Source organism: Microcebus murinus, chromosome 14, assembly GCF_040939455.1.
Source record: "Microcebus murinus isolate Inina chromosome 14, M.murinus_Inina_mat1.0, whole genome shotgun sequence".
NCBI lineage: Eukaryota > Metazoa > Chordata > Mammalia > Primates > Cheirogaleidae > Microcebus > Microcebus murinus.
In genome coordinates this window covers 988,876-1,000,008 of record NC_134117.1, presented here as the reverse complement: position 1 = coordinate 1,000,008, position 11,133 = coordinate 988,876, and the positions used below count along the sequence as shown (strand labels likewise).

Here is an 11,133-nt window from a genome sequence, read left to right as displayed (position 1 = left end):
CAGGAGGGGCCTGTGCACCCGCCCAGCTGCCCCGGGACACTTCCTGAGGCTGGTCCCACGACCCGCTCAGGGACTCACGGAACGTGTCCCTCAGTGCTGTGGCCTGGGCAGTACCTCGGGAAGCCCTGTTCTGGGACCCCTGGACACGGCAGAGAGCCCCACAGCACCCCCCGACTCTGGGGGGCTGGGGTGGTGGCTGAGGGTCCCAGCTCACTTCCAGCCAGAGGGTGCAGGGAGGCGGGACTGGGCGTGTGCCTCGGGACAGCTCTGCCAAGAGCTCGGCGGAGTCCTGCTCCTCACCTGGCCCTCGGATCCCCACACGCTGTCCTTCCTGGCCAGAGCACAGGGCCACCTCCTCCAGGAGGCCCTCCCTGCCTGCCCAGGCAGCGGGCGTGTGCGCCCCTCCCACCAGCCATGTGTGCCCTTTCTGTCCCGCGGTACCTGACGCTCAGGAAAGGTCTGCTGCATGCGTGGATGACACAGCGCGGGTGTGCCTCAGTGGGGCTGTGGCTCTGACGGGGCGGCGCTGGAAGCCACTGACCTGGGCCACGAGCCACGCCTCTCCCCAGGAGGGTCCGGCCACCGGCCCCACTTGGAACTAAAACGTTCCCGGGAAGCCCCCGCCCCATGCAAGAGCCTGAACGGGGACCTCCCCAGAGAGAGTGGGGTCAGCACCCCGGGCCCTCGAGGCCATGCAGCTGCGGGGTCAGCACCCGGGTGGCCAGTGTCCCCCTCTCTGCCACCACCAGCCCCAACACACACTCACTTTTCTCTGTTGAAAATGACGAAGTCTTGCTGGATGGCGTCGAGGCAGTCCTGCAAGTACTCGTTCTCCTGGGAACAGAAGGACACACGAGGGGTTGGTTGGGGACGTGTCCAGGTTTACGCGGGGCCCTCGGGTCGAGGTGAGCTTCTCCTCCCGTCCTCCCGGGCCCGCACCTGTGGCTGGCCTTGGACGACCACCACAGTCCGTCTGGCAGGAGGGGTGCTGGGTGCCACCGCCCAGCTCCCGCCTCTGGTGGACATGTGTCCGGGATGTCAGCGGGATGTGCCGGAGCCACCCCTGCTGGACTCCTCTGCCCGCCCCGTCCTGTGTCCCCACTCTCCGGGCGGGTCCTCACCGTCCCTCCCTGTCCCTGGTACACAAACCCCCGGGCCAGGGCCTGTTTCTGGGGAGCCTGCCCTGAGAAGCTGGTCTCGGGGGTTGTTCCCACCCTCAGGAAAGGGGTTTGGACTTGGGCTGCCCTTGGCCACGTGCACAAGGACCCCGTATTGGTGGCACGAGGCTCGATGCAGGTCCGGTCCCCTATGGCGGCTCTGGTGCTGGCGAGATGCACCAGCAAGAGTAACTGGGGACTGCGACTCTGGGTGGTTGCCGCGGGTAACTGGCAGAGCACCAGCAAACACGGCTGGGGCAGCCTGAGGCAACCTGAGGCTCGGCGAGAATCAGAGGCACACTGAGGGCCACGCTCGCGTGAGCCAAGCAGAACTTCCGAGAAGGCCGGATCCACAGCCTGGGAAGGTCCCTGTGCACAGCCCAGGCCCTGGTGGGAGGCTGGACTCGGAGGGTTGGGCGGGGACGGGAGCAGACACACACGCAGGCGTCGACCCAGCCCCCCACACGTGCCGCGACAGCAGCAGGGGCCCCTCCTCTTCCCGCAGACCACGCCTCGCAACACACACCTGCCCCTGAGGCTCTGCCTGCACCAGCCCGCCCAGTGCCAGCCGTGGCACGTGGCCCAGCGGGTGCTGAGGTGGGGGCAGGTAGGGTGTGGAGCGTGAGGCTAGGAAGAGGGTTCTGTCCAGGGAAGGGAACGTGAGCTGCACCCCATCTGGAAAGCCTGGCAGCTCCTCAAAACGGTAAGCATAGAGGTACCATGTGACCCAGCGGTCCTACTTCCAGGTGTTTCAAAAAAAAAATGAAATTCATTGGTGCAAAGACTTGTATGTGAAAACTCACAGCAGCCGTGGGTCGGCAGAATCAACATTCTTAAAATGTCTATACTACCCAAAAGGATCTACAGGGTCAATGCAATCCTTATTAAAATACCAACACAATTTTTCACAGACCTAGAAAAAATCATTTTACACCTCGTATAGAACCAGAGAAGACCCCATTTAGCAAAAGCAATCTTAAGCAAAAGGACAGAATAGGAGGTATCAATTTACCAGACTTCAAACTATACTACAAGGCTATAGTAATTAAAACAGCTTGGGATTGGCACAAGAACAGGAACATTGGCCAGTGGAATAGAACTGAGAATCCAGATATAAAACCATCCTCACATACCCATCTCATCTTTGACAAAGCAGACAAAAACACTGGGGAAAAGAATCCTTATTCAATAAATGGTGCTGGGAAAACTGGATAGCCACATGTAGAAGACTGAAATAGGACCCACACCTTTCACCTCTCACCTCTCACAGAAATCAACTCACGCTGGGTAACAGACTTAAACCTAAGGTGTGAAACTATTAGAATTCTAGAGGAAAACATTGGAAATACTCCTCTAGACATTGGCCTAGGCAAAGAATGTATGAAGACGACCCCAAAGGCAATCACAGCAACAACAAAAATAAATAAATGGGACCTGATCAAATTAAAAAGCTTCTGCGCAGCCAAAGAAACTGTCACAAGAGTAAATAGACAACCTACACAATGAGAGAAAATTTTCACAAGCTACACATCCAATAAAGGGCTGATAACTAGAATCTATTTAGAACTCAGGAAAATCAGCAAGAAAAAAAATCAACCTTATCAAAAAGTGGGCTAAGGACATGAACAGAAACTTTTCAAAAGAAGACAGAACAATGGCCAACAATCATATGAAAAAATGATCAACATCTCTAATCATCAGGGAAATGAAAATCAAAACCACATGAGATATCACTTAATCTCCAACGAGAATGGCCTTTATCAAAAAGTCCCAAAACAATAAATGTTGGCGTGGATGCGGAGAGATAGGAACACTCCTACACTGCTGGTGGGACTGCAAACTAGTACAACTTCAGTGGAAAGCAATTTGGAGATACCTCAAAGAGGTACAAGTAGATCTACCATTTGACCCAGCAATCCCATTATCCCAAAGAACAAGACATTCTATAAAAGAAACATCTGCACTAGAATGTTTATAGCAACACAATTCACAATTGCAAAGATGTGGAAACAACCCAAGTGCCCATCAATACATGAGTGGATTAATAAAAAGCTTGGTATGTATACAGGTATACCATGTATACAGGTATACCATGGAGTACTATTCAGCTATAAGAAACAATGGTGATATAAAAACTCCTTGTTTTTCCTGGATAGAGCTGGAGCCCATTCTATAAGTGAAGTATCCAAGAATGGAAAAAATAAGCACCACATGTGCTCACCAGCAAACTGGTTTCACTGATCAACACCTCAGTGGACATACAGGAATAACATTTATCGGTCGGGCAGGTGTGAGGGGGGAGGAGGGGATGGGTGTATACACACATAATGGGTGAGATGTGCAACATCTGAGCGATGGACACGCTTGAAGCTCTGATTTGAGGGGGGAGGAGGGGGTAAGGGCAACATATGTAACCTTAACATTTGTACTCCCATAATATGCTGAAATAAAAAAAAAACAACAACTCACAGCAGCATCATTCACAACCGACACACACGGCCAGGGCGACACAGGGCTTGTGCTCACAGCCGAGCTCCCGGGGGCACTGCCCACCCACGTCAGAAGGGGCGAGGTGGGCGGGCGAGGTGGGCGGGCGAGGCATCAGGAGGGTGCTGGGGGCCTTCCCAGGGCTGTGGGGAGACCACCCGCCGGACTTGCAAGACGTGCGGCCCGCCAGGGCCCCGCAGGCTGCCGTGGGGACCTGGGCCCCGTGCGCGGGTGTGGACGGCCCCCACCCCGGCACTCACGGACTGGGAGCTGTCCCGGCTGTTGTCCCGCGACTTGTTCTTGGCCAGACGCTTCTTCTTCTTGTGCAGGGGCCGCGACTCCAGGATCATCTCCTCCAGCTCGAAGGTGGGGTCGCAGTGCAGGCGGCCTTTCTGCGGGGACAGAGTGCTCAGCGGAGGCCGGCGGGTGGCGCCCCCCCAGCCCAGGCACCCCCCTGGAACCCCCCCCCACAGAACCCCCTATCCCAGGCCCCCCAACCAGAACCCCCCACCCCAGGCCCCCCCCAGAACCCCCCCACCCCCTCACGACCCCTCACCGGAACCCCCCACCCCAGGCACCCCCCGGGACGCCCTCATCCCCCCAGACCTCCCAGAGCCGCGGCCCTGCGGGCTTACGTTGGGCACAAAGCCGGGCTCCACGCTCTTCTCCATCAGGCCGTCCCAGGGCACGGCAGCCAGCGACGGCACGGCCTGCACGTCCCGGAGGCAGGAGAGCCGGTGCTCGGGGTTCACGGTGAGGAGCTGCAAGGCGGCCAGGTCAGACGGGCCACCGGGCAGCCCGCGGGGCCCAGCCCTGCACCTGCCCCCTGTGGAGGTGGCCTCCAGGCCTGAGGTGCAGAAAAGCAGGACCTCAAGGGCAGAGAAGGTGGCGCCGATCTGGGCAGAACAATGTGCTCAGCTCGGCAAAGTGGCCCAAGGGACCATCTGGAGTGAGCAGTGTGGCCAAGCCCCTGGTGCCCCAGGACCAGGGACGGCATCTGCGGGGGACATCCCGCCAGGACCCGCCAGGAGGTGGCAGCCGAGGGCTGGCTAACGCTCTCCCCAGAGCACCAGGCGGAGGCTGGCCCGACAGTAACCCCAAACCGCCTGGCCTCAGCGTGGGGCCTCCACGCCAGGTGGGCCCTGGGCAGCGGCGTGACCAAGGCAGCCGTGTCCCAGGGCCGAGTGCCTCCCGCCTGGCCCACCGCACCTGTGCCGCTGCCAGTACGGGGATGCCACAGGCCCCGTGCCAGGCTTCCCCTGTGTGGGCCTGGGTGGGTGGATCACCCCCTCCCCGCTTGGGCCCTCCGGGACCCAGGCCCCACTGGGAGCCACCTGGGCAGGTGTGGGCTGAGGCTGGGTGGAGGGACTTGCCCGGGACTGGGGGAGGCCACCGGGGCTGGGACTCACCTTGCGCAGCAGGGCCACCATCTCCTTGGACCAGGTGGGCAGGTACTGGACGCTCACGGTGCTGAACAGCTGCACCAGGGACTCCACGGCGTTGCTGGCGTGGATGTCGTAGGGCCTCTGGGGCAGGGAGGCAGCGCTGGGCAGGCAGCTCTCACCCCGCTGCACCCCATGAATGCCAGGCACAGGTGCCGGCACCCCGAGAGCACCCACCCTCCCACCCCAAGTGCAGGCACAGCTCTGAGCTCGGCCTCCACCCGTACGGACGGGCGCTGCAGGTGCACGCGAGGGGGCTGCCTTCCGTGATGGGCCCCGTGGGCTGGCCGAGGGGTGCGGCGCCCCGGGAAGGAGGGAGGGCAGCGTGAGGCCCGGGCGGTGCCCAGCCTCCCTGGCCAGGCCAGGGACAGTTCTGAGGGACATCTGCTAGGCGGCTCCTGGCCCTGTCCCCCTCCACAGGGGCCAGCACACAGGCCCCACCGTGAGTTTGTGCATCTGATCAGCACCCCAAGCCTGCGGCCTCTCTGACGGAGAGGACAACACCCCGAGGGCCACATGCGGGGCCGCGTCCCTCCCAGCACTCGGTCACGGGAGTCCATACCCATCCTCGAAGCAGCTCGTAGGCCATCACCCCCACCGACCACCAGTCCACCTCGAAGGAGTAGCCAGACCCGCCGTTGACGAAGGAGTGGAAGATCTCTGGAGCTTCCGCAGAAGGAAGGAACAGCTGAGCTGGCACAGGGCAGAGGCCCGACCTGCACCGACGCCTCCCCACCAGAACCCCCCAGCCCAGGCACCCCCCTGGAACCCCCCCCACAGAACCCCCCACCCCAGGCCCCCCCACCAGAACCCCCCACCCCAGGCCCCCCCCACTGGAGCCCCCTCAGGCCTCCCCACCAGAACCCCCCAGCCCAGGCACCCCCCTGGAACCCCCCCCACAGAACCCCCCACCCCAGGCCCCTCCTGGGACCCCCTCACGACCCCTCACCGGAACCCCCCACCCCAGGCACCCCCCGGACCCCCCTCATGACCCCCCCGGGATCCCCCTACCTCTCCAGGACCCCCCCTTATGACTCCCCCACCCCAGGCCCCCCCACCAGAACCTCCCACCCCAGGCCCCCCCACTGGGACCCCCCCACCGGAGCCCCCCCACTGGGACCCCCCACCCCAGGCCCCCCCCACTGGGACCCCCCACCCCAGGCCCCCCCCACCGGAACCCCCCACCCCAGGCCTCCCACCGGGACCCCCCACCCCAGGCCCCCCGCCGGAACCCCCCACGCACCTACCCATGTAGGGCTTGGTGCCCGCCAGCGCTGTCGCCCGCTCCCCGTCCTTTATGATGGTGGCGATGTTGAAGTCGGTCAGGTGCGCGTGTCCTGTGGAGACGGGGCAGGTGCAGCCGTCCCAGGCCCAGCTGCGTCCTGGCGGCCGGGGCGCCCCACCCCCACCCGCCTGCGGCACCGCGGCCTGCACGCCCAGCTGCTCACCTCGCTCGTCCAGGAGGATGTTGTCGGGCTTGACGTCTCTGGAAGGGCAGAAGGCGGCAGCGCGTCTGGAGCCCACCCTAGTCCTGCCCGGAGCCCCCGGCACAGGGGGCTCCCAGGACACCCCCGCACCCACCGAGGCAGAGCCCGGGAGGCTTGGCGGGGCGCTGGGGGTCAGAGGAGGCGAAAGCAGCCACTCCCTGCCCCGCGGAAGGGACCACGGCCAGCACCCCGCCCTGGGCGCAGCGGGGGCCAAGGACAAAAGCAACTGCGGGCACGGTCTGTCCTGCCGTGTCCCTGACCAACGCGGGGTACTGGTCCTCACTTTGCTGCGACTTCCGGACGCCCAGTCGGGGCTCAGTGGCCGTCTGGTGCCAGACGACAGGAGCCCGAGGGCAGAGGTGCAGGAACGAGGCCCGCGGGCCTTTATCTATCAGCCTGAGACGTTTTCAGTTGGTCTGGGGCTGCCGTCACAGCCTAATTTCTGCTCCCCAATTTTATCTGCTCCCTAACCCGCTTCCTCTCTGCTTCCCAACTTCATCTGCTCTAAGCTCACGTTAAGGCGAGCTTGAAGCCCCAGGGGCATGGTGGATGGGCTAACGGAGGCCTGCGGTTAAACAGAAGGCCACCGGAAGTGGCCGGGCCCGGTGGTCCATGCACGGGAGCCCCCATGGGGCTGCTTGGACAGGGCAACCCTCAGGTGACCCCGGTGTGCAGCTGTGGGCTGAGCCTGGAACGGGGCACTCACTGGCCCAGGCGCCACAGGTGGGCAGGGCTGCGGGCACGTGTGGAGCAGAGGAGCCAGACCGGCTTGGAGTGGAGAGTGGGGAGTGGACACGCCTCGGGTGGCCCGGGCAGGTGCTTCCCCCGCCAGGTGTGCACACACCTGTGGATGATGTGCTGGCTGCGCAGGTAGTCCAGGGCCAGGGCCATCTCGCAGATGTACAGCCGCACCGTGTCCTCGGAGAACTGCACATTCTGCTGCAGGTGGTAGCGCAGGTCCCCGCCCAGGAGCAGGTCCACCACCATGAACATGTCCTCCTCGTCCTGGAAGGAGTACCTGCGGGCACCCAGCGCAGGTCTGGCTCGCGCACGGCCCGGGAGCCAGACGCGCTCCTGCCGCGGCCGACACACACCTCGTCTAGGCAGCGCCTGCCCAAGGCGCTGACTCCGCCCCTGCTCGGAGCCCAGCCCCTCGGCCCAGCTGGGGCCAGAGACACCTGTGAGTGACAACCGGGGAGCAGAAATAGCAGCGCACATCTCCGGGTTGTTTTGGGCTGCCCTGATTTCCTTTTCTGTAAAATGGGGATAAAAATATCTGCCTGGGAGGCCGGGCGCTGTGGCTCACGCCTGTAATCCTAGCTCTTGGGAGGCCGAGGCGGGCGGATTGCTCAAGGTCAGGAGTTCAAAACCAGCCTGAGCAAGAGCGAGACCCCGTCTCTACTATAAATAGAAAGAAATTAATTGGCCAACTGATATATATATATAAAAAAAATTAGCCGGGCATGGTGGCGCATGCTTGTAGTCCCAGCTACTCGGGAGGCTGAGGCAGGAGGATCGCTTGAGCCCAGGAGATTGAGGTTGCTGTGAGCTAGGCTGACGCCACGGCACTCACTCTAGCCTGGACAACAAAGCGAGACTCTGCTCAAAAAAAAAAAAAAAAAAAAAAATATCTGCCTGGGAAGATTGCTAAAGAAAATGAGGCAGTGTGGGTGACATCCTCGGCCCAGTGCTGGGCAAGTAATAACCAGCAGCCACAGGGGTAGTGAGGGTAGTGAGGGTGGTGATGGTGGTGATGGTGATGGGAATGGTGGGGATGGTGGTGATGGTGGGGATGATGGTGATGGGAATGGTGGTGGTGATGGTGATGGGTGATGGTGATGATGGTGGTGATGGTGGTGATGATGATGGTGATGGTGGTGGTGATGATGGTGCTGATAATGGTGGTGATGATGATGGTAATGGTGATGATGGTGGTGATGATGGTGATGGGAATGGTGGTGGTGATGGTGATGGTGGTGATGGTGATGGGTGATGGTGATGATGGTGGTGATGATGGTGATGGGAATGGTGGTGGTGATGGTGATGGTGGTGATGGTGATGGGTGATGGTGATGATGGTGGTGATGATGATGGTGATGGTGGTGGTGATGATGGTGCTGATAATGGTGGTGATGGTGATGGTGATGATGGTGATGGTGGTGATGATGGTGGTGATGGTGATGGTGGTGGTGATAGCAGTGGTGATGGTGGTGATGGTGATGGTGGTGACGAGGGTGATGATGAAGATGATGATGGCTATAGCAAAACAATACTTTAAGAACCTCCTTCCACTTTGCAATTTCTTTTGTGAGCTCCCAGAGATAACTGTAGTTGTTAAATGACTGGATCTTTCAAGAATAAAGTCATAAGAACTGGTTTTCATGTGACGTCCCTCTAGCTGCCCCCCACAAGCCTCCCACCTCCATCCTCAGTGAAGGGTGGCCAGGAGAGGGTGGTGCAGGTTGGGGCCTGGGGAAGAGGGTGTGAGGATACAGCCACAGAGCAAAGGGACCTAGGATGCCAGGCTCCAGGATGAGCCCGGAGCCCTGGAGAACAGTGGACAAGGGCAGGTGACCTCCCACACCTGGAGTCAAGGCTGTGATGGCCCTGCCCTTCATAGCCCAGGAGGGCAGGAGACATCCCCTGGCAGGCTGGCCTGTGGGGGTGGGGGCAGGTGCTGCGGCAGAAGGGGAAGGAAAACTTCAGCCCAGGAGCCCAGGAGCCCATGCTCCTAACCATGGGCCACACGAACTCCCAGACAGCCCCAGGCCCCAGAAGAGGGAAACCCCGGGTCTCCCCTCTTTGCAGGAAGCCTCAGTGCCAATGTCACTGCTAAGTGTCAACCCTGGGTGGCGGCCTGTCCTGGGGAGCCCACAGCCCACAGTGAGCTCCTTTCCTCCCCACTGACCCCAGGATTAATCACCCCATGTGAGGATGAGGGATGTGACCCAGGCCTGGCGCTCCCTGGCCATCAGGTGTCAGGGCAGGTTCAAGGGGTGCTCGGTGCTTGGACACCCCTTTGCCCAGGATGCTGAAGGTAAGACCACTGGCCATAAACTCAGGGTCCAGCCCTGCCAACCCTCAGCCTGCCTGGAGACCAGATGGCCGTGAGTGCCCTGGGGGCCACAGTGGTGAGGACAGTGGCCACGTGCCGACGGGGAGTGGGAGGACAGTGCCTCACATTGGGGAGGGCCATGGCCATCCTTGTGCTCCCCACACTCGGGCCGAGACCTCCATCGGCATCTCTGTCTCTGCCCAGAGCCCAAGGCCGGGCTCCCGGCACAGCGCGGCCCAGCTCCTTCCTCCCCAGCCACTGTGGCGCCATCTCTGAGCCACACCGCACGTCCCCTGGTAAGTGGCCACGTCCACTTTGGCGTCCTCCTTCCTACTGCAGTGACCCAGGTAAACTCTGGGCTCTGAGTGAGACCCGGGAACAGGTGGCTCCAGACCCCTGCCAACGAGGACGCGGCCCTGCTCCCCTCTCAACACAGCCCGGCCGCCCCTCCTTTAAGTTTAGCTAATGGAGAACCAGGTGACACACGGGGTGTGGGGGGGGTTTTGAATCTTCCAGAGGCGGCTCGGCCAGGACCACGACGGCTTGTCACCTGACTCCCCAGCTGCCAGGAACACCCTGTGCTGTGCGGGAGCTTCTGGGGAAACCGCCCACCTGCGAGCACATCGCAGAGCACAGGGCCCCTGCGGGAGGCAGGCGGGGAGGCCCCTGGCATGAGGGAGGACTCCCAGGGAGGACAGGCACGGACCCCCCAGCTGTCTGCAGCTCCTGCACCTCCCGGAGCGGGTCTCGGTGCTCGTTTTCCGAGAGGAACCCAAGGTGAGGCCCCTCAACTCTCCCCCACTGAGTGTCCCTCCCTTGTAGCGATGTCCTGGGCTTCCAGCAGGCCTGGGGTGGGGACACTAAGCCCAGCATGCCCTGAGTCCCTGAGCCCTGCAGGCCTGGGCCGCGGGGAGGTGAGTGGACGGGGTGGGACAGGCAGGACCTGTGGGTGTCGGGTGACCCCGCGGCACGAGAGCCAGAGGGGTGGCAGGGGCAGCCCCTTCGCCAGCCCGGGGCGTGCAAGGTCTCCCTGCAGCAGCAGGGCCGGCCCCGCAGCTGAGCTCACCAGAGGTTCACCAGGAAGACGTGCTCCACCTCCTGCAGGATCTCCAGCTCCCGGAAGACGTTGCGGACCTCGTCGCGCTCGATGCACTGCTGCTTGTTCATGTACTTCATGGCGTACATCTTCTCCGTGTCCCGCTTCTGCACGATGCACACCTGGAGGGCAGAGGGCGGCTCGGCACAGACGCAGGGACGCGAGCTCCGCGGCCCCCTCTGCTTCCTGGAACACCTGAGACTCCAGACCGCAGCGGGACCGGCTATGAACAGACCCCTCTCTGCGAGAAGCCAGGACTCAGCCCAGGTGCACCCACCAGCCATGACCAGGCGGGTGGCCTCACCTTCCCATATCCCGGTGCCGCCTTGCCGGGGCTCACAGAAGCAGCGTCGTGGGGGCTGCTGACCAGAGGAAGCCCCTCGACAGGCCCTGCACCTGGGAAGCCACAC

At 61.9% G+C, this 11,133-nt stretch overlaps 1 protein-coding gene across 1 annotated transcript in view; it reads right to left on the bottom strand.

Annotated features, from left to right (window-relative positions):
- STK32C (serine/threonine kinase 32C) overlaps window positions 1-11,133 on the bottom strand; it is a 61,096-nt gene that overhangs the window by 255 nt on the left and 49,708 nt on the right. The window contains exons 3-11 of the mRNA XM_012781445.3: window positions 10,694-10,845; window positions 7,418-7,591; window positions 6,535-6,572; window positions 6,334-6,423; window positions 5,649-5,752; window positions 5,054-5,170; window positions 4,280-4,405; window positions 3,905-4,036; window positions 767-834 (exon numbers count right to left, since the gene is read on the bottom strand). Of these exons, the coding sequence (XP_012636899.2) occupies window positions 767-834; window positions 3,905-4,036; window positions 4,280-4,405; window positions 5,054-5,170; window positions 5,649-5,752; window positions 6,334-6,423; window positions 6,535-6,572; window positions 7,418-7,591; window positions 10,694-10,845 (1,001 nt within the window). The remainder of the gene's footprint in view (window positions 1-766; window positions 835-3,904; window positions 4,037-4,279; window positions 4,406-5,053; window positions 5,171-5,648; window positions 5,753-6,333; window positions 6,424-6,534; window positions 6,573-7,417; window positions 7,592-10,693; window positions 10,846-11,133) is intronic.